The 23485-nt window shown below is 39.9% G+C and overlaps 2 protein-coding genes across 12 annotated transcripts in view; both read right to left on the reverse strand.

The window, feature by feature from the left end:
* Positions 1–6538, reverse strand: part of CRACDL (CRACD like) — a 66099-nt gene extending 59561 nt beyond the window's left edge. Inside the window, exon 1 of one of the 2 annotated variants that reach the window (XM_068923990.1) lies at positions 6408–6538. The gene's annotated coding sequence lies outside the window, so the exon portion shown is untranslated. The remainder of the gene's footprint in view (positions 1–6407) is intronic. The other variant, XM_068924014.1, reaches the window with a different exon arrangement.
* A 2475-nt stretch (positions 6539–9013) lies between these two features.
* The window catches only part of TSGA10 (testis specific 10), a 38854-nt gene continuing 24382 nt past the window's right edge, over positions 9014–23485 (reverse strand). For 4 of the 10 annotated variants that reach the window (XM_068924068.1, XM_068924086.1, XM_068924078.1 and 1 more), the window contains 5 exons: positions 22019–22228; positions 19483–19685; positions 19013–19117; positions 13847–13981; positions 10011–12100 (listed from right to left, as the gene is read on the reverse strand). In XM_068924068.1, the coding sequence (XP_068780169.1) occupies positions 12076–12100; positions 13847–13981; positions 19013–19117; positions 19483–19685; positions 22019–22228 (678 nt within the window). In that variant the 3' untranslated portion in view covers positions 10011–12075. Of the gene's footprint in view, positions 12101–13846; positions 13982–19012; positions 19118–19482; positions 19686–22018; positions 22229–23485 lie in introns of all 10 variants that reach the window. The other 6 variants (XM_068924105.1, XM_068924112.1, XM_068924128.1 and 3 more) reach the window with 4 other exon arrangements.

Raw genomic sequence — 23485 nt, forward strand, 5'->3', positions numbered from 1 at the left:
GGAACTCCTCATTTCCCACAGTGTTCCTAGCCACGAAGCTGTCTACTCAGTGGTCACGCATAAAACATTATACCAACTCAGAAGGTCCATAACTTCAGGAGTTGGCAGTTCATTCTTCTAGCAGTGGAAGCAGTTAGAAGGACAGACAGCAGGTCTGTCCCTCCTTAGCCTCTGATTTGCCCAGGTACCTGTGTCTCTCTTGTACAGTGCCCTGGTCAGCTGGAGCAGTGCAGCCCTCAGTGGATCCTGCTTCTGCTTGCTCCCTCTTAAGGAACTCTTCGACTTAGAAGCAGCCCCAGGGCTGCTCTGCCCTCCTTCAATACTGGACAGGACTCCTTCAGGAACCACGTTTGTTTTACTCACAGAAAAGCAGCAGTAAGATAGCAAAGGCCATCACACTTCAATGTATATAGTGAAGCATTTATGACCGAATTTCCCTGCAAAGTCACGTTGGTGCAAAAGACGACAGGCATATGCTGCACTTAAGACACTGAAGGTTACAAATACTGAATGTAACTCCCTTTATGACCCATTAATCTAATACTTAAGATTAAACAGAATTACTTGGTACAGTTTTATGAAGTCTGCTTTTTACTAATATAGGCTCATGCTGCAGTTGTGTGGCAGCTTCCGTTGCACTGGGCCAGAAGAACCAGAAAAGACAGTTTAAAAGCTCCACCAAATCCATAATACTTTGCAAAGAGCTTAGCAATACTGATTCCAGTATTAAGGAAAGATTGTCACAGTTACAAGATTTTAGGATTTAAGAACTATTTTTGATGGCACACACTGCCCTTTTATCTGCATATCTGACTCCTTTAAACTCCATGCTATAGTGTATTTTTAGCTTCCTTCTTCAGTTTTAGAATATTTTTCTTTTTAAGAAGGAAAGAAATCTAGTCATGTACAGAATCAAATAAAACCCATATTTCTAAAATACAGGAAGACAATAGCATTGTATTAGATAACGAGTTAAAAATGAAGCTGTTCTTTTGTTACCTGTTTTTCTCTAAATAGAAAAGTTTCTAGAGCTGATGTGATAAAAGAATGAAATGGAGAAAGAGAAACTGGGTAATCTTTCCATCTTTATCGCTTTCAGATGCGAAGGGGTAAAATTGCAACTTTTTCTCCCTGCCCAGTAGTTCATTCGTTGCATATCAGAAAACAAAGTAAACTGAGTTTTTATTAAACAATACCATTCAAAACAAATTGACTTTCAAAAAAATTGTTTTGCTGATTAAAAAAGGGGAGTGAATAGATAGTTATCCATAGAACTGCATAAACTCTTGATGAAGACTGTAGCTTAGCAGTGCAGAGCTGAAACACCTTTTATAACTGTGTACTCTCCCGAGCGTGTCTTCCACTTATTAATTCAGACTTGCACATCATAGTTAAAATCATTAAGTGTAGCCATAACAGAAAAAGTTGTATTTCAGTATAGTCAAGACACTTTCTTGGAGAATTCTTTTAAAGACTACTTCTGTCTTACCTAGCAATTATCCTTCAAAAATCCCCACTGGGGTTGAGAAAAAGTGTACCTAATGCATTTAGATTAAGTCACGAGCAGAGTTATGAGGACGAGGTCAATACATATGGATGCGATGCTATCAGAAAACTTAGTGTGCAAAGGATACCACCAAAAGTACCTATCACCTTATACAGAAGTGGGTTTCTGGCCCAGTCCTCCTCTTCACCTATTCCCCTGCTTGACTGATACAGCCTCCTCGAAGCCAGCTGAAAGCAAGGAGAACCATGAGCTCGAGAATTTTGAAAGAAACAAAACTGAATGGAAGAAATACCAAAGAAATTAGTTCTATCTCATTCTCTTTAAACATCAACATATAGGCTAAAAACCTGTACGCCCTAAGTAAATACGCTTTAATAGACTCTTTCAAGGACACTAAGAGTCAATGGTGACAAACAGCTGAAAAAATCCTACTGTCTCGCTTACATCTGTTTTGATTCTTATATCTCCAAGTCATCAATTTAAATTCCCTCTCGAATCATTTCAAAAACTGACAGAATTTAAGCCACCTCAAATACATACTGTGAAACTCCCTTAAAAGCTGCGTTTTAAATATGCTCTACAAAGGTAGATACACTATCTGCTGTTTAAAGCGTTTTAAGACATATTTCTGTTACTTAAACGCCTACAAGCACTACTGAATAAGCTGTTACTGCCAAGAGGAATTACACCGGCTTTAGCTGGGGCTATGCAGAACACAGGCACCAGGTTTAGCGAGACTTCTAAGAGGTGTGAACACAATGAAATATTACCCTTCAAATCAAAAAACTTATTTAAATCTCAGCTTCATTAGAAACTGTACTGCTGGTTGCTTTAGCTGAAGCATCTAACTAACACATTTATGATATGCTCCCAAACTGCTGTCCGTATTTCCCCAGGTGCTAAGAGAGCCAACTGCTTCTTTTTTGAACTGCTAAGATTTTCAGCTTCCCAGGTTACAATTCATCAATCTGATGCAGGCATTTCACACTGAAAATCCTGATGAACTAAAGTACATCAGAATGACTGTACTGAATGCACCATTCACTTTTATATTTAATTTTAAAACCTTCCATTTTCAATGTATTTCAGAGCAGCCAAGGACCCTCCACCCTACCTTTCTACACTGCACTGTTGGAGAATCCAGGAGTCTACCTGCAAAATGTTAATCAAATTTCCTACTAAATCTGAAAGATCTAATACTGACTGCATGAGATCACTTTCATTTGATGAGCAAATCATAGCTTAGTCCTCTTCACATGGGGTGAGGGTGTGGGAAAGAGGCTGCACTACAGCACTGAGGAGGTACTAGGGAATATGAGGAGGGAGCTGTGCAAGTATTGGCTGATCTAAAAAGGTAAACTGAGAAGACCCAACCTTATCAAACCCAAAGCTGAAGGAAAGAGAAAAATAATTCTGAGCGAGTTCTGCTGACTTGAGGTGAATAGCAATCCACAGAAACGTCAGAGTACAAACAAAGCTCTCTTCCTTAAGGGACGATTTTATCTCTGAATGGATATTTCACTAAAACAGAATGCACAACTAAATGGTCTCCTTCTCAGATTTCTTTGCATAGCCTCTATTTTCTCTTTAATAATATAGAACCTTAAATCTCTCAGTACGAGAAGACTGTATATTTAATACCTTGGGCACACTACATTTTAGTGGTTCGTGATCAATTTTTTCCTTTCTTTCCTGTGATTGTTAACTCTATTTCAGAGTATGCAAAGCTGTGAAACGAAGTAGTTTTTCTACACAAGCCTGTTACAATCCCAGAACCTATTGGCTTTGTTCTCCCGTCTTCCAGCAAAGATCTCCATGTTCAAATGAATGCCCTTTAATATTCTGGTCTGATACAAAACACACACATTCAACTCATCAGCGCCTACAGCCCCAGCAAGGCACTTCTAGACATCTGAAAACATAAACAGAGATGAGCTCTGCATTGCTGGATATATACTACCTTGAATGAGCTAAACCCAGCCCTTGCTGTTAAGAGGCAAGCCCTCAGAAGGCAAGAGAACTGCTGCTCTCCAGCTGTACAGGACGCTGGACAAAAAAGCTTAAGTAAAAACAGACTTAGGAGGCACCTTCACCTTCTGCAGGGCAAGTGCTCTGCACGTCTCAATGCGCGACATGGTTTGTGTGCGGTGCATCTTTTAGAGACTGATTGTGCTGGCACAGCACACTGGAAACCAAGGATGGAACAACTGGATGCCATGTGAGGCAATGCGCATTGATTAAATCTTCACAAAAACACAAGGGGAATTTGTCTCTGCATTCTTAGACATTGATGAATTCACTCCAGTCCTGCTGAATCTGAAATGCAGCTTTGCTACTGCCATAATTATTTGCCTGACATGTTTCCATAATTTAATCATATTTTTAGATCTTTGGTAATAGTTCGGTGCCCAGTCCCTCTTTCTTTTTTCCTCTTTGATACTCTTCCATCAAGATTATAAATACTGTGTCTGCCAACCAAGCACATTTAATACGTGGCTGATAATGTCCTGCAGGAGGGGATAGCATGGGATGTCATATTGCTATCGGCTGCATGTGAGCAGAGCCCCTTTTCTCTGAAGGGTTCACTGGCAGATATGAGGCACTCATATTTCTGTTTAGTAAATAAGAAGTGACTCTACTGCAGCCAATGAGGTTACATTTTTTTCAAGAGAAGAATCAGACTCTACATATCTGTAAGCATACTTCTTGCTAAAGAAAATATTCTTAATTAAAAATACATTAAAAGTAAACTTCATAAGGTCATTATGTAAACAAAGAAACAAGACTGTCTACTGTCTATACAGTCTGATGTCTATTTATAAACAAATTAATTACTTATCACTACAACCAAAGAAATGCCTTCTTCATCACCACCTCAAGCTAAATGCACCTGCTCCCTTTTCTATGAAGATAAACCAGTTCTTATCATGAAACTGCCTTATTTCAATGGTTAAAGAGTTTGAAGGCAAGCACCAGTAATAATGTCACATTTTCTCCTTCTGTAATCTAATCTTTGCCCTGTAGAAACTGCTTATGAGAGCTCGCTTCCACTTAAAATTTACATAAAAACAATCCATATCATGTTGCACGGAAAAGGACTGGTGCCCCAGTGGTATTGGCACGAAGACACAAGGAATAAGAAATTACTGCAATGTAAAAGTGAGACACAGCCTTGTATCAGTATCAAACAAGCTTTGATGCATGGTTACTATTTTTGGAGGCCAATGATACACGAGTGATAAAGCAAATGAGCTTTTCAGTGATGACAGGAGAATATAATGCACTGGAGTAGAGAACATGACTCCCAGCTGAAGAAATATTTATGGAAGCCAATTATGGTATGTTAGATTTATAATGCAAAAATAGTAGAAGAGGAAAAACTTCTGGAAGATCTTGTGTGTGTCAGCTGAAATAACAAGTTACTTTTGGACAAATGATGTAACATACAGTCCACTGCACACTTCTAATTGATATTTATATTGTTTTATTTACATTGCTTTAACTATTATTATTCATATTTTTATAAAGCCAAAGACATGCACGATTCTATGCAAATTAAATACAATGAAACAAGTTACAGAAAAGAACGTAATTTATAATTAGTGTGAAATACGCAAATACTTACTGTGTTTATATTGATATTAAATATACATATAATAGTTTTTTCTGTTTATTCTATGGCAAAACCGGCAGGATGATGCATTCACGATTGAGATAAATTTTACTGCCCTCCTACAAAATTTTGGAGATTCCTACCCAATGACTTAAGATTTGTAAGCAGCAACATAAAAAGACCAATTAAAATTCAGTACACGTACTTTAGTGAAAGTTTGTCTATAGATGCTAATAGAATAATGAGAAAGATAGTTGGACTAGTGACATTGCAGAACTCACGTCCATAATGTATCAAGGAGGAGGAGAATTCACCAGGTTTAAGGATAATTTCTGGCTATACGATAGTTATCTTAAAAGATGGGTTAGTATGAAGTCATGCTTATGAAAAGTTTGAGAAACGCGAGGGGGAAAGCCACCGCCTTTCCGTGCATAAAAACGCATCAGTAAACTAAATTCTAAACGCTGAAGCCACGTGAAGCTCAAGTATGTTCATTCGCCTTTGATAAACTTCACAATGTAAACTCCTAAGCAGGCCTTCGCGTACGTGGAAAATAGCGCCCGGCTATTTTAATTCCGACTAAGTAACCTCTCTTCGCTGTCACCCCTGCAAACCAGGCTGCGGTGAGCCTCCAGGCTCCGCACACGGAAATAAAGCCTCCTTTCGCGCCCCCCCCAGTCCCACTCAACTGACGCTGGTGCCGACCGTCGCGAGGAGCCCGGCCCACGCACCGCGTTGCCCTTCCGCCGGCAACGCGGGCCGGACACGCCGCCAAGGCGCCGCCACCGCCCCAACGGCCGCAACGGCTCCAACGGCCGCGCGGCGCCAGGTGGGGCCAAGGGCCGGGCGGGAAGGCGCGGCGCGGGGCTGCCCTCGCCCCCTGCGCCGCCGCGCTGAGGGGATCGTGACGGGCTCGGGGGCGGAAAGGATCCCGACGGGCGGGCTGAGGGGAAGGGGGAGGCCGGCGGGCAGCTCTGCCTCCTTCTCCCCCTCGCACGACCAACCCTTGCAGGAAAAGGTCTTTTAGGCAGAGCGTGCCCAGCCGCGTCCCTCTGTGGGCACCAGCCGCTACTTTCCGGCAAGTTCCCCCGCCTCCCCTTCCGCGCAGCGCCGCGGGTAACGCGCGGAGCGGCAGAGCCGGCGAGGCCTGCCGCCGGCTCGCGGCTGTTTCCTTGCCCGTGCCTCGCCGGCTCTCGGCGCAGCTCAGACACCGGCGGCGGCCGGGGCGGCCATCCCTCCCCCCCCGCCGCCGCCGCCGCCGCCGGTACTCGCGCTCCCTTCACTCACCTGCGGTCCGCGGCCGCGGCAGGAGAGCGCTGCCCGCGGCTGGCAGCGCCCGGGAGGCGACGGCGAGTGGGTCGGGCGACACCGGCCCACCCGAGCGCGCCGAGCCGAGCTGCAGCCTCCCTCGCTCCGCCCGGCCCGGCGGGCGCAGCCGCCACCTGTAGCGCAGGAGCCGCCCGCCCCCGCGGGGCCAAAGGCGAGGCAGGGCCGGCGGGCGGGGCAGGAGCGGCGGCACCACCAGAGCTTTGCGCCTTGGCTTCTCTTTCGGTCGCACCTGCCTTCAGGGCAGGCACGGGGCAGCAGCTGGAGGCCTGCGAGGTTTCTCTCGGCCGAGCGAAAAGGCAGCGGTGGAGTTGCGGTCGATAGGTACCTCTGCTCAAAGCAGATCAGGCCCGAACTAGGAATCAGTCGAGCCTGTTGCAGGCATTTCAAAGCGAAAGGTTCTAGGTGAAGCTGCTTGTAGCTGTGAGGAGCCGTATATTTGGATATTCAAATAGCGTAGTCGAAGCTTAGTTACCGTGCGAGTGGCAAAAGGAAGGCTAGGGAAGCTGGCTGGAGAAACTGGCAGAAAACGCATCCTTGAATGGCATGAATGACTGGTTTCCCGTTTTGGCGTGTATCTGTTTCAGTAAAACATGAACCTGTGAGTTCTTGTTCCAGCAGAGAGGGCTACAGGTGCTATCTTTTTATGCCCACAAAAGGTCTCCCTGGTGTAAAGTCAGTCAGAGACTCCACAGACAGCAGATCTGCCTAGTGTTGCCTGAAAAGAGGACACGTGTCACACAGCATTGCCCCTCAGTGTCTTCCCTATCAATTTTAAAAGGTTCAAGGTAAAACAGGATACGTTGCCCTTAACTCTGAGCTACGCAAAGTTATCTAATGCAACTGAAGTCACTGTATATTTGTCTTTTCATCCCCCTTTCTGGCAGCAACCAGAATCCTTAAGAATTGCTTTGATGAAGGATCTCAAAATACAAATCTGACATGGCAGCATAAAGCGATACATGCATTGTGTCAGAAAAGTTTTAGAAGATACTTGGGTGTCATTTATTTAATAATTAAACACAAAAGTGTGTTACATAATGCTTCTGCCAAGGGAAAACTCAAATGCTGTATAAGCCTATAGTCTGTCATCCCCTGGCTTCAATCCGGTAGCAAAGAAAGGGCACTGAGGCATTAGCGAAGGCCGGAACGTTTTTGCCTGGCCCTCACAACCGAGTTCATACTTTAAAAAGCGGCTGAACTTGTCAGTAAAAGTTGACAGGAAGGAAGTCCAGCAATTAAGGGATCTGAATTTTACCAAATTAGGGAAAGAAGAAAACAAATCTCACCACGTGACGTTTTTGAAGGGAAAATGCCATAGAGCTTGCTTTATGTTTCTTATGGCAGCAGCAAGGGCAGCAGAAATGAAAAACAGGTGTACAATCAGTCTTACAATGAGACAATCATTTCAAAATTATTTCTAGAGCAGTCACTGCAGGTCAGAAATCAAATTACAGAGTTTATTTCTAAGTAGCATTGTTTTTAAAATGTGGATGCTCGTCTGACAAAGGTAATTTTTTAAAAAGATATATGTGTAGGAAAGTTATACCTTTGTCCTAGTTAGTATGCCTGTTGGAAATGTAAAATTAAGGAACGGTATCATAAATAGCATAATGAAATACTAGGCACTCAGCAAGTGTGAAAATCTACTTTCTAGTAATTATAGCAAAAATGTAAAAATGATAGTTTCTTAATGCTAGTTTAAAGGTTGCACAGGAACAAATGCAACAACTACAGATACCACAGAATAGAGACTAACAGTGACAGCAAAAACCTCTTACTGCTTCTATTTGTTTTGCATCCTGTTTATTTTGCTGCCTTCTGTGGATCTCAGTTGTCACTCATTTGGCAGCAGAGGAACAGACAGAAAGCAAATCTGAGAAACTGCAAAGTTGCACTGCGGCTTTGGCAATAAATTTTTTTTTGCTTTGTGTACTCTACATAATTGCCTGGGTGTAGGCTGCATACAAGATAAAAAATGTTTGTTCTTTCCCCACCTCAGGGGAAAAAAAAAAACCCTGAAAATAATATAGATGAGACAAGTTAGGAAACTTAAAAGTAAGCTTGGACTTCTGCGTCTACTGAAATAAAAGATAAAACTGCCTCATGGAGTCTACTGAGAGTAAAACTGAGGAGTAAGTGTGGGAGAACCTTAGGAAAAAATCACTAGAAAGTCAGGTCAAAAAGCCCAGTGTAAGGAAACATTATGTCAGGCTGTGTCTTGAACATAACCTTTTAGTTACAAACAAGCTTTTTCTTCAAAGCTGTATTAGTAAAAAAGCTGATCCCTGTCATGAAATGAGGATGTATGTTTCAGTCCAGTCAAACCAAGCCAAGTGGCATGAACATTTTGTCCATCTTATCATGGTATTTTTCTTTACTTTGGAAAGTGTCCAAAACTTAAAACCAACTGTGAAATATCTCTCCACATGTTCAGGTAACTACATATGTTAATACCACAATAGCTGTAATTCATTCATTTTCATTTCATACACTCCCTCTGCTGGAAGTGAATGTGAAAGTCCAGTGACTCAGAGGAAAGATTATTTGGCAAAAGAATGCAAGATGCATTGAACAAACTCCTACTTCTTTTATTAATTTGAGATTACACTTCAACATTCCAGTCTGTATCAGCAAAGCAACGCATGTTCCTTGTGCACAACTATTCATACACTTCAGTCATACTGAAATCACTAAGACATACGGAAAGAGAACCTATTAGTGCAAACTAATAGGTTAAACACTCCTTGTATATACACTTTAGATGCACTTTATTTTATCATTTCAGATCTGGTAATCTGAAAGTCAGATAAAATATACAAAGGGTAAAGAGAGCTGACGAAGCAACTCTGAGGCTGATAGCCATGTGGTTTTCTAATACTCCAAACTCTACAGTGATAGCCGCTGCTGCATTAATATCTGGGCTGGATTACTCAGTCTCAGAAGAAAGAAGAACAAATAAAATCTCAGCTCTAGCCCTACCAAAGCCACCCCACAGCACGCCTGTTTTTTTCTAGTCAAAGGCTAAAAATGCTTGCCTTAACAGTGGCAGCAGAATTTTAATTGATTACATGTTTCTAAAGATCAAGCTTTATTTAGTGACTGAAAGGGGGGAAAAATGGTTTTCTGAGTGGAAGCAGCAGGATAAATTGCACAGATACACAGTTCCAAACGCTGTGGAAAGGTTGCTTGCATGGATTGTTAGAAAAGCACTGCAACAGTTTTACCCAGACATACATAATGAATTCTTCCTTGGTGGTAGAACTATATCTCCACTAGTAGTGGAGATATTGTCTTATATAAATAGTAGCTCCTATTTCTTCTAGGATGAAAGAAAAAGAAGAGAGGATACCAGAGGCACTGTGTTCTTTCCTCTACAAATCCTGCAAACTAGTTATGCTCAAGCAAAATACTTTTTACTGGTTAATGGTGATACAGTCTCCACTGCTTTAGGTTAGCAGAATCAGTGGACAGAGGTTATAAACGTATTGCTGTATAAAAACATGAATGCTTTTTAAAATATGACAGCATTCTTTATGATGCAAAACAGATCACTAGGTCATCACACAATAGCTGAAATCGAGTTTAATATGCTCTTATTTCAAAAGAAAAATCACAAGTCATTTTTAGGTGTGGATATGTAAACAATATTACTGTGAATAAATAAGAGTTAATTTAAAAAAAAAGTATAAAATCAAGTTTATAAGTATAGTATTATTTAGAGTCATCAATAAGCATCACAAATGCAAACATGAATGTTGGGGGGGGATTGTTTATGTTTATTTCCAAACAAAATACTGTAATAAAGCAATAACAAGAGAAGTACCCTACCACCAGTAACCCACATTATGAGGAAACAGATAGCACCGCAGAATATTATAATACATTTCAATTTGGGCACGTTCAATAGTACTTCCTGCTTTAGGAAAACAAATAAGGTGTGTTATAAAAAAATTAGAGGGCTTGCAATCCGAAATATGAAATTATAAATATGCTGACTGAACTCATTATTTATTTTCGACTTAAAGGAGGAAGAAAAGTTTCAAATTCAGCAATGGTCTCAAGGTTTTCAGAATATATTACTCTTAAGAGTAATATATGCAATTCCCAATGAACAAACACTGTTCAAATCCTCTAAGACTATTACAACATTGGCAAGATGTGAACAAGCAGTTTTTTCTTAAACTGAAATATATTACTCACAAACTGAAGCAAATTGAAATAATTCTTCTTCCATCTTTTCTTCCCTTTCTGGCTTCACCTTAGGTCAGCTGTGAGGTTGCAACTACAGTGATATTGTTGCTCTTGTGGAAAGCTAGTCCTAGAATTTGTTATAAGTATATATTTCTATGCTATCATTTTGGAGGGGACCTTTATCAAATACCTTTAAGGCCTTTTTAAAGCAACCTGTTCCTAAAAGCAACATAGAATCATATCTATAGCTCACATCAACAGGTTTTAAAAGGAGGTAAGGGGCATTTATATAGGTTATGCTGTCTTCAAACATTATTTGAGATATGACTCTGAATGTGTAGTAGTCAAGTTATCACAAACAGAATGTCTATGCAACATATGCAAGATGTTGGTTCAAACCATTATCATAACTAACCTGTCCTTGCCTTCAAAGATAAAACTTTTCCAAAAGATTTCTAAGTTTATGAAGATAGCAAGAAGGATGAATCTATTAAAAAAAAAAAAAGTGAATAATGTCCTGAATTAAACAGAAATTATTTATTTCCAAATACAGAAGAGACTTCCCTGATAATTTACAGCAGGAGAGAATGCTACGTCCTCTCCTGTATTTAAAACGCAAGAGTGTAGGTCATAATATTTGTAAATGTTATAAAGAGCAGAAATTCTGAACAAGTTAAAATGTCAGTATTTATCACCATACAAATACTACTCTTTCATATTAAAAAACTCTTTAAGTACAAGGGTAGCGTAGTTGTAATAAAATTGTTGTAAAAATAAATAGATTATTACAAGAAAGTTGTAATAAAATTCTTAGAAGTTGAATAGCTCTCAAACATATCTATAGTGGAAACATACAAAAACATACCGTATCATGTGATAGATGAATATCAAAACACTGTGATATCTCCTGGCTTTAGTATCCTATTTTGGCCAAATTGAGAAGTATGAGAGGTTTGAAGGAAAAAAAAAAAATCCCTGCCTACCTTGAGATAGCATAACACCTTCTTGCAAGCATAATCCTCACATAGTTCAGCAAAAATACATTCAAATTATAACATCGGGATAGAGACACTTCTTTTCCCTGATATTGTTATATCCATTCCTTTATTCCAGTTATATCAATACATTTTTAATAATGGAACAGTAATCAGTACAGTTGATGTAACTTGCATTCTTTTTTCCTGTTAACTGAGATGTGCCATATCCCACAATGATACAAGATTGAGGAGGGCTAGGAGGAAGAGGAAATTATCTAGACAGATTTCTTTCCACTGAACAACATTAGGAGTGTCCGAAAACTTGTTCAAGAAGTCGTGAAATGCATTTAATGAAATTTAGCATTTGAAAGTGAAAAGATGATAAGCCCAGAATTACATTTGACCTCTAACTCTCCAGATGACGTGCACGGTCTTCACAAGCCATCGTGAATATAACATTAAAAGTCTTTGAATAAAGAATCCCTAGGGAAAAAAATAGGAAATTCAATTTGTTTCACTTTCAGTGAATACAGAAATACATTCTGATGTTTCTACATGCAAAAAAATTTAAGGTTTTCATTCTGAAAGCACTCTGAGCAGGCTTCCTAGACACTTCAACAGTCAATCCAGATGATTTGCGGGATTATATTTTATTGCACAAAAGTGCTATAATGCTCTTTGAAATGAAAGACAACCTCTGGACTACTATTACTTATGAAAATTAGACAGAAAAGGTCTTTCCTACCAGATCTGCACGATAAAGTACAAGTCACATGCTCTTCACTCTAGTGAAACATGGAGTCTTGTGCAGTGAAGACAAAAAGAAAGATGGGAGAATAAGAAAAAGTTACTGTCCAATTTATTTCTGATTATCAGAACCTTGATAAAAAGGAACTGTTGATTCATCTCCCATCACAGTTTGTCTGGTAAAATAGCACCAAAACACTGTACAGGAGGCAAAGCATCAATGGTGACGCCAGCACTGCTGTCTCTGTGTATTTCATGTACTGTAGAATCAAATGTCAGCTGTTGAAGAAGCTTCTCTATGAATATGTAGTTATTTTTACAGTATCTTTCCTTACGTTACCTTCAGTCAAGTTATACTGAAGTTATAAGTTATCTTCAATCAATTGATAGATGGAATTTCACTTCCTAGAGGCCTATTTCTAATATCATTCTGCTTTAAGTCCAACAGGACCTTATAGCGAGAATGTGTTTCGTTAACTCCTAACATATCTATCTGAACCACCTTAAGTAATTCTGCTGTTCTGCTCATGATTACACCCATCAAATATTTGCATTTAGTATCTTTGCACTTACTCATTCTTCCAGGCCACTGGTTTATTTATCTCATTCTGATCTCAGTTACTGACCCAAGGAGACTTGCACCACACTCATAGGGCCTATGTACTTAGAGGAGCCTTTGATAACAAAGATCAATGAAGTGCCAAAAGTAAAAGTCTCAGTTAACAGAGTATTAATGAAATTCATCTTGGAAGGCCATCATTAGCTCATAAGCAGAAAAGATTTCCTGGAAGTCATGAATTGAGAATTCTCCCCACCCCCACCTCAACTTGCAATTATTTTTAATGCATGTTGCCATCAATCAATTAATAAACAAACACCCAAAACAAGCAGCAGATAACTAATAGGAAACCAAGCCAAGAATGAAACTCTCAGGGGAGTAGCTGCGTGTTGTGAAGGCTTCATTTCACTGTCTGTGAAAAGGAAAACTGTTGAGCTTGTTCATCTTCAGGGTTACATGTGTTTGATGATTTTTAGAATGCATTTATGTTTCCAGTAAAAACATGCTGATAGGTACATACGTATTTGGAATAAAAAAAATACTTTGACTGTTACTACAAGAAGAAAGGCTAGATAGTTATGAGTTCTTCTGTAGCAGCAACCTCAATATTTATACCTAAAACTGGACAAAAAGGTAGTAAGTCAAGTTGGGTTTTTATGTAGCACTATTACAGTTATTGTTAGAAGGTGTTATGGCTACAACAGTTCCAGTGCTATTTTCAATACAGCCGAATAAAATAAAATATAAGGAATATGAATAAAATAAAATACAAGGAATATCATCACAGGATTGTGGTCCTGAATCTTTAACTTTTTTGAAACAGTGTAATTTCATGGAATTCATCCAACATTTTAACAGGAAATACCAGAGTTCATACTTCTGTATTTCTTCTCTGTTAAGAACTGAATTGTTGAACTACTTACCCTTCCAGGGACCGGTCCAGAGACCACTCAGGAGACTGATGGTGGCAACGTTCAGGTGATGATGTTCTTAATGTGGAGCTTAACTGATACGAGGTTGTAAGATTCTGGAGTCGAAGCTCCTGTACAGCACGTTCCCTAAATCAAAATTCTTCTAGAGTGAGGCTAAGCACTTTTCAAAAATGATCAAAATGATCTCATAATCATTATCATCTTTTTTTTTTTCCATTTTTTATTTTTAAGAGATCGGTTGTTTATCGTGACTCTTTCTGTATTATTCCTATCCAGATTTTCCTCTATGTATCCATTATCTCCGTTTTCCCTAGAAGACGGAAAGCTAGCCATGCTTGCTGCAGATTAAGCTCTAGAAACTGCAAACATGTCCAGGGATGAAGAACCTACATCTAAGGTTATTCATAGGTCTGCAAGGTAAATCCCTGAAATCAGCAATGACATTAACATGAAGATGTTACGGTATTCTGATGCAGTTTGGGCCAGTGAGGCCAGCAGCAAAGCCTACCTAAGGTGCCCTGAGACAGATGGGCCCCCCAGTGAGAACATGGTAAAACAGGATTCTGCTCATTTTGACTGTGAGGGGTGGGAGTGAATACTGGACCAAACAACTCCTGCATCTAGGTGTACGGGGAGGAAGCACGTGGGACTGGGTAATACGCAGGGAAATTTGGGAGGCACGTACTCACATTGGATCCTGGTTTCTAGCTGCCAACTAAATGGGAAGGTAGCTTTGGTTGGACTGGGAAACTACTAGGAAGATTGGCTGCAACAACCCCTAAATTTCAGTGTATAATTCCAGTAAAACCTGGCAATGGTTCACTCTAAATTAATGGGTGTATTAGGAGGGTAGCATCAACCTGAGCTGGAAAATCAGGCTCTCAGTTGCCCAAGACCTTTCAAATGATTGTGTAATGAGGACCGTGGTTATGGTATTGAACTGAAATGGACTCTGGTGTGCCTAAGCCATTATCACAGCCCTATCCATGAAGTTAGCCACTGAAGTAGACCACCAAAACCTCTAGGGGAGGGATCAGATCTAGCACCACCTCCGAGCTCTGAATCTGCAAGCAACCAGCAGCAAGCACCAGTCAGATGGTAACAGTCTTCCACCTAGCTACCAACAGCCCACAACCTCATGCCCAGGGAGGTGCCATATGCACTATAAAGACTAAAGAACTTGACTTGTCTACATTGACTATTAGTCTCACAGGCCATTATTGCTCTTAAGAGCCTTACTGCACACATGCTGTATTGTCTTTAAGGGTCAAGATGGTGCTGGCAATGGCAGGAAGTCAGACTGCACCTGTTTGCACCCCTCGTAGGAAACACCCAGGAGAGTCAGGCTTCCATCTCTATATGCGCAGCCCAAGTAGGGAAGGTGCACTATGGGAGGCCTGTACAGAATCTGTGGGACAGAGATAATAGTGCAGCTCTTTCTGATACTATCTTTAAGCAGGGGAGTTTTAGGGACGCAAACAAACGATTAGAGCCTCAACTAGGCCTTGGTGTGAGGTTAAACTAAGTGAACAGGATGTAGAAAACTATTAGACATGACATAAGAAATTGCTGGATGTGACAGGTAACAGTGTCAGAAGCTGGCAAAAATCACAGCTAGAGCGCCATGAGAGATGGTTGGGTTTCACATGTGGTTAAGGGAGAGTTAGGCAAGAAATGGCTGAACCTCACAGATGGAGGGAAGGGGAGGGAACTCTTGGTGCATGGAGTCTTACAAGGCCAGCAGTACCTCAGTAACTGCATCAATAATACCACATAAGGCTGAAATCACCTGGGTAACAGTATCAGAAATACCAAATTTGTGTATGGATGTAGCAAAACTGTGACCAATAGGGAAAAGTAATTAGGGGGAGGTTGTTTATTTGGGAGGAGACTGAGGCAGAGGTACGAGGACAGCAGAAAGGAGGGTCAAGAAAGAGAAAAAGGAATAATAAGGTAGGCAAATCATGTGAGCAGGGCTACCTGGAGGTACCCGTTAGCCAGTCCTGTGCTTGGTCACACAGCCAGAGCAGGACAATAAGCCAAATCTGTTGTTTCCATATGAGTCAAACCTGCTTCCACAGTCAGGAGGATGGGAGGAATGGGGAGGTGTTTTCCCTGACTTGCAACAGGGAAACAGCAGAACAGAAGGGTCGAGCATCCTCTTATCACCACCATGCTGGTGCTCATTCCAGGCCTGACAGCACCAGCAGCAACCCACCACTTCCTAATTTCAAGTATTATTCCATTTGGCACCAAGACAGTAGTAAATCAATATACCTAGGGGAGTCAATGTTAAGACAGGGATATCATCTATGCACTTCTTTAAATTGAAGACAAAAAAGCAGTCATGTCTGCTGCTTCATTGTATGCTGTCATGATACTGCCTGTAAAAAAAAGTACTTTTCTGCTCTCTGGCTAATTTTCTAATTTTCCTTACCAGTACCAGAAAGAAAGATCAGCTGCAAGAAGCCAGTCTGGAGCTTTACTCCCTTTCCATGCTAGCAAAAGAGATAAATATCTGCTCTTGTAAAGCAAGAAAAATAAAAAGAAACAGAATTCTTGAAACCTTTGCGAGAAATTGAGGGGACACTGTTTTGATTTTATGAAAAAGCCAAAAAAAAAAAAAAAACAGAGCTTTTAGGCTTTCAGAGACAGCTGAATCTAACATCTGACTTTACCTGAGGTAACATTTCAGTCTGCACTATCAAAGATTTCTGCGTGCTGCTTGTGCAACTGTATCACAGACATTACAAAACAGAGAGAAATGGCTGAGAGGGTTGTGCTGCCATGCAGAGAGACCTTGACGAGCAGGAGAACTGGGCAGAGAGAAACCTCATGAGGTTCAACAAAGGAAAGGGAAAAGTCCTGCACCTGGGGAAGCAGAACCCCCTCGTGCCAGCAGAGGCTGAGGGCCAACCACCTGGTAAGCAGCTTTGCAAAGAATGACCTGGGGGCCCTGGTGGACAAGTGGATCATGGGTCAAAATGCACCCTCATGGCAAAGGCCAATGGTTTCCTGGGCTGCATTAGGAAGAATATTGCCAGCAGGTCAGGGAAATGATCCTTCCCCTCTACTCAGCCCTAGTGGGGCCATAGCTGGGTGCTAGGCCCATTTCTGAGCTCCCCAGTTTAAAAAAAAAAAAATACATGGACACACTGGAGTGAGCATGAAGGTTCACAGACACAGTTAACAGATTGGAACATCTGTCATACAAGGAAAGGCTGAGAGAGCTGGGACTGTTTAGCCTGGAGAAGAGAAGGCTCAAGGGATCTCATCAGCACGTATAAATATCCGCTGGGAGGGTGTCAGGACGACTCTTCTCAGTGGTGCTCAGTTGCAGGATGAGAGGCAATGAGCTCAAACTCAAACACAGGAAGTTCCACTTGAACACATGAAAACACTTCCAGTGTTCAGCCACCCTCACAGTGAAGAGCAGGTTGCCCAGAGAGGTTTCCATCCTTGGAAATATTTAAAACCCAATTTGACACAGTCCTGGGCAATCTGCTCTAGTTTGAGCAGGGAGGTTGGACCAGATGTTCTCCAGAGGTCCCTTCCATCATTTTGTGATTCTATGAACTGATTTAGAGACTGCATAAAGGAACCTAACATTGTTATTTTCAAAACAATTAAGGTACTTATGTTTGTCGTTCTCTTGAAGGAGAGCAGTAATGCTCTTCAGGAATGAAAACAGGATCTAGCCTCAGAATGAGGTTGCGTGTCAGTATGGTTGTCTTCTAATATTTGATTTGCCAACAAACTGTAAACTAAATATTGGCATTATTGTTACTAGCGTGGCTGTTTATAGCTGCAAAGTATCCCTACTTAGAAGGGAGTAAGTATGAAGGCTATTTCAACTTTTTGCCAATGAACATTTGAAGAAGAAACATTTACAGTCCCTATCAGGTAGCACCCATATACCATGAGATGGATGTAACCACAAAGCAGGAGTAGAGAAATAATAGTTTGAAGATTACACTTATTTCAAAACAAGGCTGTTCTTGTATTAGCATACAGTCTGGCCCATTTTATGCAGCTGAAGAAGCACAAATGATGTCACTTGTAAACTGACTTGCAAATCTAACCCAAAAGTTTAGCAAGCTTCAAAGTAAAGGAGGATGTCATCTGAAATTGAAACATTCTGTAATATCTAAGGAATTCATCTTTAAAAGGCTTAACCTCGTGCGTAGGGGTCCCCTCTCAAAACCTTCATCCTTACTTATGAGAGCACAGAGCATCAACAAAGTACCTTACTACAGTTAAACAGGATCCCTGATTTTCTAGCCTGTGCTAGAAAGCCTACTTCTCCTAGCCACATTAGCCTACTTCTTTTAGCCATCTCCTTTACATACCCAATATAATGCTGGTCACTTTAATATTTTTACCCTCCCTACCTCTGTGAGATAGAGAAATCCTGTTATTCCTGTTTCACAGATAAGGAACTATTGAAGACACTAAGACTACAAAGATAAACTAATTAATAAAGCAGGCCAGGGACAGTTCTCTTGCCCTGTGGCCAAATCATATGAAAACCGCTTATACATATTGTTAAACTTCCTCCCCACCAAAAAAAAGTGTGACTTTGTTCATACTGCCATCTGAAAACCATTCCTAGCACCCACTGTGCCCCAAATAGCACCTCTGAAAATGCTAGTTGATACAGGCTAAAACTGTTCCAAAGTATATACTAGCAATCAAACTGTACAGACAAGTGCATACACCTTGAACCAATGCTCTACCCAGTTCAGTTCACTGCTACAGGTAGAGTTGAAGGGTAGTGTTCATATTACAGAACTGGTAATCTATACATCACTTATTTAACCAATTAGTCACCTAGACTCTCACTATAAATCAATGAAGATTGATAGGCATCTTCTGGAAAGTGATTCAACCCATTCTAAAGTCGGCACTTCCAGAAGGCAGTTTATTTCACTATCTCATCTCTGTATAAAGGGAACCTAGACAACTAGTTTAGACTAGTTTAGACTGGTTACGCAGTCTAAGTTCAGTGAAATGAGCATCATCTGAACACACAGGGGATGTGCAGCACAGCAAAACCAAAATTTTGCTATTTATGCTTTTAAATAGTCTAAGTCTTAATACTAATATTGCATTTTATCCAAATTACGCAGAAAATGTAACAGAAAAGTATATACTTGCCTTTCAAAGCGCTCAGTTCCCAGCTGTCTTTTGGTGATATCTAGTTCTGACTCTAGCTGAACCGTTGTATTTCTCAGCTGAGTAAAATCTCGACTTTGCACAGCACTGTAAATTCCATATAATTTAATTAGATAAGCAATTAAAAACCTCCAAGTACGTTATCAAACAAAATTATCCAAAATTAAAAGGGCAGCTATACCATGCATGCAACTGATGTTAAGAACATCTTAGGAGGTAAAATATAGCTCTACATGGAAAAGCATTTTAGGATGTAGCTGAGGAAACAGAAGCTGATTTTTAGTATCTTCTACTATTAAGGTAACCAAGATACTGTGGCCAGTTGCAAATGCAACTAGATATAAGCAATCTATGTGTATAGGTATACTGGAAAAAAAAAGAAAAAAAAAACACACACACACACACACACAGCAGCTGAAAAACCTGCAATATTCTATTGGTCATTTACTCACAGTTTATTTTCTGCTAAAGCAAGCTGCTCCTTGAGGAGCTGAATTTCAGAGTCTCTTTCTTGCTCTGCTATCTGTGATTGCAATTCTTTCTCTCGACTGGACACAAGCAAAGACTCCAGGTTTTTCATAGATGCTCTTTCATTTGCCAGTTGTTTCCTGAGGAGTTCTATTTCAGAATGGGATGATTCGCAATCATTCTGCAGCTAAACAAAAATTTTAAACTTTTAGATGTATGCCTGTTAAGCCCACCAGCCATCTGTCATGGTAACCTTGAAAAAAAGAAGGCTGGTATCAATGACCCAAACTCATTCTTGCTCTAAGATGGTTGATTATCGTTATATACAGCCTCAATCAAAACCCACTGTCACCTTTATTAATTTATCCGGTGTACATATCTGACCATAAACATACTCGATACAAGCAGCCACGAACTGCTATGAAATACAAGAACTGATACACACAGACTCTTCATGTGAAAAACACAAACAGAATTATCAGCAGAAGGGAAATTATACATTTTGTTGATGCAAGAAATTGTTGATTAACCAGTTGCTTAGAGGAGATGACACCTGATCTAACAAACCAATATCTCCATCTCCATCAGGGTGATATTACATTTATTTTTACTTAAAGGAGCATTAAAAAAAAAAATCTAGGAAGGAAAAGTGAATACATTCCAAAACAAAAGATTAAACAATCATATTTCTTGGGGGACCTAAAAAAGAAGAATACATGTAAAGCCTAGTATGTTCCACTGAAAAAGGGGTTCTTTCTTAGGGATGCACGTAAAGTACAGAAAGAAAGAAAAAATAATCTCTGAGTCAGTATATCAAGAAAATCTGTATCATGTCAGCTGGACAAAGAGAGAGAAACCTGTCTGATTTAATCTTAGCCTAAGTCAACCACATGCCTTTTTTCCTTCATTTTTTCACCTATGCATTCTGATATGTCTGAGTCATTTTGGTATTGCAAACACTTTTAGTTGCATTTTACCTAAAGCTAGCTTGCATTAAGCATGATACTGCTTAGCCCAAGTTTCTGATAAATCTATAAACTGAGACATCTTAACAAACACTCCAGGTCTCCAGCATGCTCCTCAGAATATTCACGAAATAACCATTCATGTGTCCAAAGCAGGAAGACACTAAGAACTCAAACCAGAGGCCAACAGGAAAAAAAAAGTATCTTTCACTTTCCAAAGCAACCCCAATTATTTGGTTTTACCAAAAAAAAGTAAAAGATTTCCCTAGTCTGAAAGATCCAATTTTCCATTAGCTGTCAATCAAAAATCCCTTGCCTATAAAGCGTTGCTACTCTAATTTTGTATGTCAAGACAAAAGAATGCTGAAAACTGGAGACAGCGTAAATTAAAAGAAAATAAATAGCATTAGAAATACCAAAAAACAACATTATTTGGCATTAGGTTTAGTTTCCACTTCTAAATATACATATGCTGCAAAAAAATTCTTGTCATGCAGATCTCTGCAATATCACGATATGTAAACTAAGAGCCCTAACTGAAGGTTTTACATGGCTGATGAAAGACTACTGGTTGAAAGGTATGAGAACACTAGTGAAAATTTCCCAGCTTCAGAACTTTCTCCAAACTCTCCATTTGCCTTTTCTGTGTTTTTCTCTCCTGAAACTGTTGTTTCTCTCCACCGTCCACAGGAGGCCCCTTTCCTGATGATCTCACACAACCACACATACCTTTCAACCAGTAGGAAGCCTCCCAGTCAAATCAGATCTCGTGACAGCTTCAGACAAACGTCTGGAAATATGCCCTATCAAAACCAACTCAGAGCATTCCACAGCTACACAAAAGACATCACACAGTGCATTTGGTGGGAACAACCAACCAACTCTCAAACAGCAAGTTTAGCCATAACACATAATAATGGCATAATGGAATGCTAGAAGCTTGTAAAGAAACAAGAAATTATCTCACCTGAGCTAGAGCAGAGTGATAGAACTATACCAAAAAGATCTGAACAATCTGAATAAGCATGACATTTTTCAGAGTTTATCTTCCTTGATTTTTAAAAAATTGGCCAATCAAACATTGATTTTATAGTTTTTATAAATATCAATGTCAAAAGAAACTTATTTTCGAGAAAAGTTAAGGAGAGACTATTAAGGATATAATGTTACTTACTCCCAACAGCAGTCAAGCACGTTCATGTCCACGTCAAGGTGCTTTGCTAACAAACTACTTCAGCTATTCTACTTATCGATAATAAGTGACTGGATCTAAAATCTAGGACATGTTTCAGGAAAACAATTAGTAATTTTAAGTCCTGAATTTTGAGTGTTCAAAGTGAAACCTCTCAAAGCAGTCAGCTCTTCAGATAGTATACAGCATCCACCCTCTGAGGAATAAGCCCTTGAGGTATGTCAAATTAAACATAAAAAAATATATATTGAAAGAGTACAGCTCAACAGGAGGCTTCTTTGATTACTTTAGATCTCAAAGTAGTTTCAGATCCCTTAAGTACAACTTTAATATAAAACTGTTTTTAGAATATATTTCACATACCCTTTCTACTTCCTCTGCACTGGAGGTTAACTGCCGATTTAACAGTTCTTTGCCTGCATCCAATTTAATGCAAAGTTCTTGTGTAGATGTGAGATCCGCAAGTACAGAGACTTTCTCCCGTTGCAAGTTTTGAAGCTCTCCTTCCATTTTCACAAGAGACTTGTTTAAGGTAGAAATCTGAGACTTGTATGCTTTTTCTGTTGTTAGATGCTATAATAAAGCATTGCCAGATAATTAAAACTGTACCGCAAAGAAAATATAAAACTGTTTCCAATATTCTAGAAAAACTTCTATATAGCTGTGGTGAATTTGAAAAGACAGCAGTAATTGTTCTGGAGTAAACTTTAAAATTACTTCTTTAAATAACTCCCACATATAAAACAACTAGAAAACAAGAATTCTTGCTTCTGACAGCAAAATCAGCTTCTGACATTTTCATCTCCCTTCCTAGGATTCTGCTCTTCCTGCAGAGCTAATAAGGTTCTAAATTCTGCATTTGGCCCCATTTTTAGTTTCAGAATAGACCCTCTTATTTTAAGAGGACATTCTGGCATGTAAAAGAGCAATGAATGTTGAGATACTGTCAGTAATATTTATACAGCTGTCATGCATAAAATGAGGCATGACTAAGAGATGACAGAAGTCACACTAAAGAGAAATTCACAAGCTAGCAGCAACAGTTCTGACTGGAGGCATTTAGATTTTTCTGTATTTTACATTAACAAAAATTTTTCAGAAAGTGCCTGTACTTTTCCAGCGACACCTGACTTGTATTTCTGGACACTTCTAACCTCTTAATTTTCCGTTGGTGGCAGAATGAGTCTGGAAGACGGACGAAAACCAGGAGAGAGATAAAGCACTGTGACTTCCTTAAAGGATTTCTTAGGAGTGAGAACAAAAAGGGATGATTGTATGGGGAGCATCTCATTAGTTCTAGCTTTCTCTCTTGCCAGTGTTCAAGTTTTGGAAACTAAACTCATACCATAAAAAAAACACAAAGAACACAGGACAGCACTAAGCACATACAATACCAACTCCACATTAAGATAAAACTTTTATAGAAAGTAAAAATATACAATAAAAACTTTTGCATCCAAGATACATGTCTGACATGTAACTCCTATAAACCCAAAGATACTATCCGCCTGGAATTCTGACTCAATTTATTGATATAGTTTTCACAGAGAGGCCTCTCTGTTCCTGTACTCAATATCAGGCATGTGGGAAGGAGTTAGAAAGATGAAATTTCCTCCCATTTGAGGCTGGCTGGACAAATTAGAATTATATACAGGTTTTATTAGATTCAAAACCTGTCAAAATCTGCAATAAAATCTTCTGGCGCTGCTTTGCCACTGCTATGTTTCCATCCCTTTTCTGAAAGGCAGCAGCTCAGTTCTTCTTGAGTATCTAATGTGCATGGGTGTCCTCAGTGTATGATATTCAGGACACAGAGATGATCTGCAGCAA

The sequence above is a fragment of the Struthio camelus genome, chromosome 1, assembly GCF_040807025.1.
Source record: "Struthio camelus isolate bStrCam1 chromosome 1, bStrCam1.hap1, whole genome shotgun sequence".
NCBI lineage: Eukaryota > Metazoa > Chordata > Aves > Struthioniformes > Struthionidae > Struthio > Struthio camelus.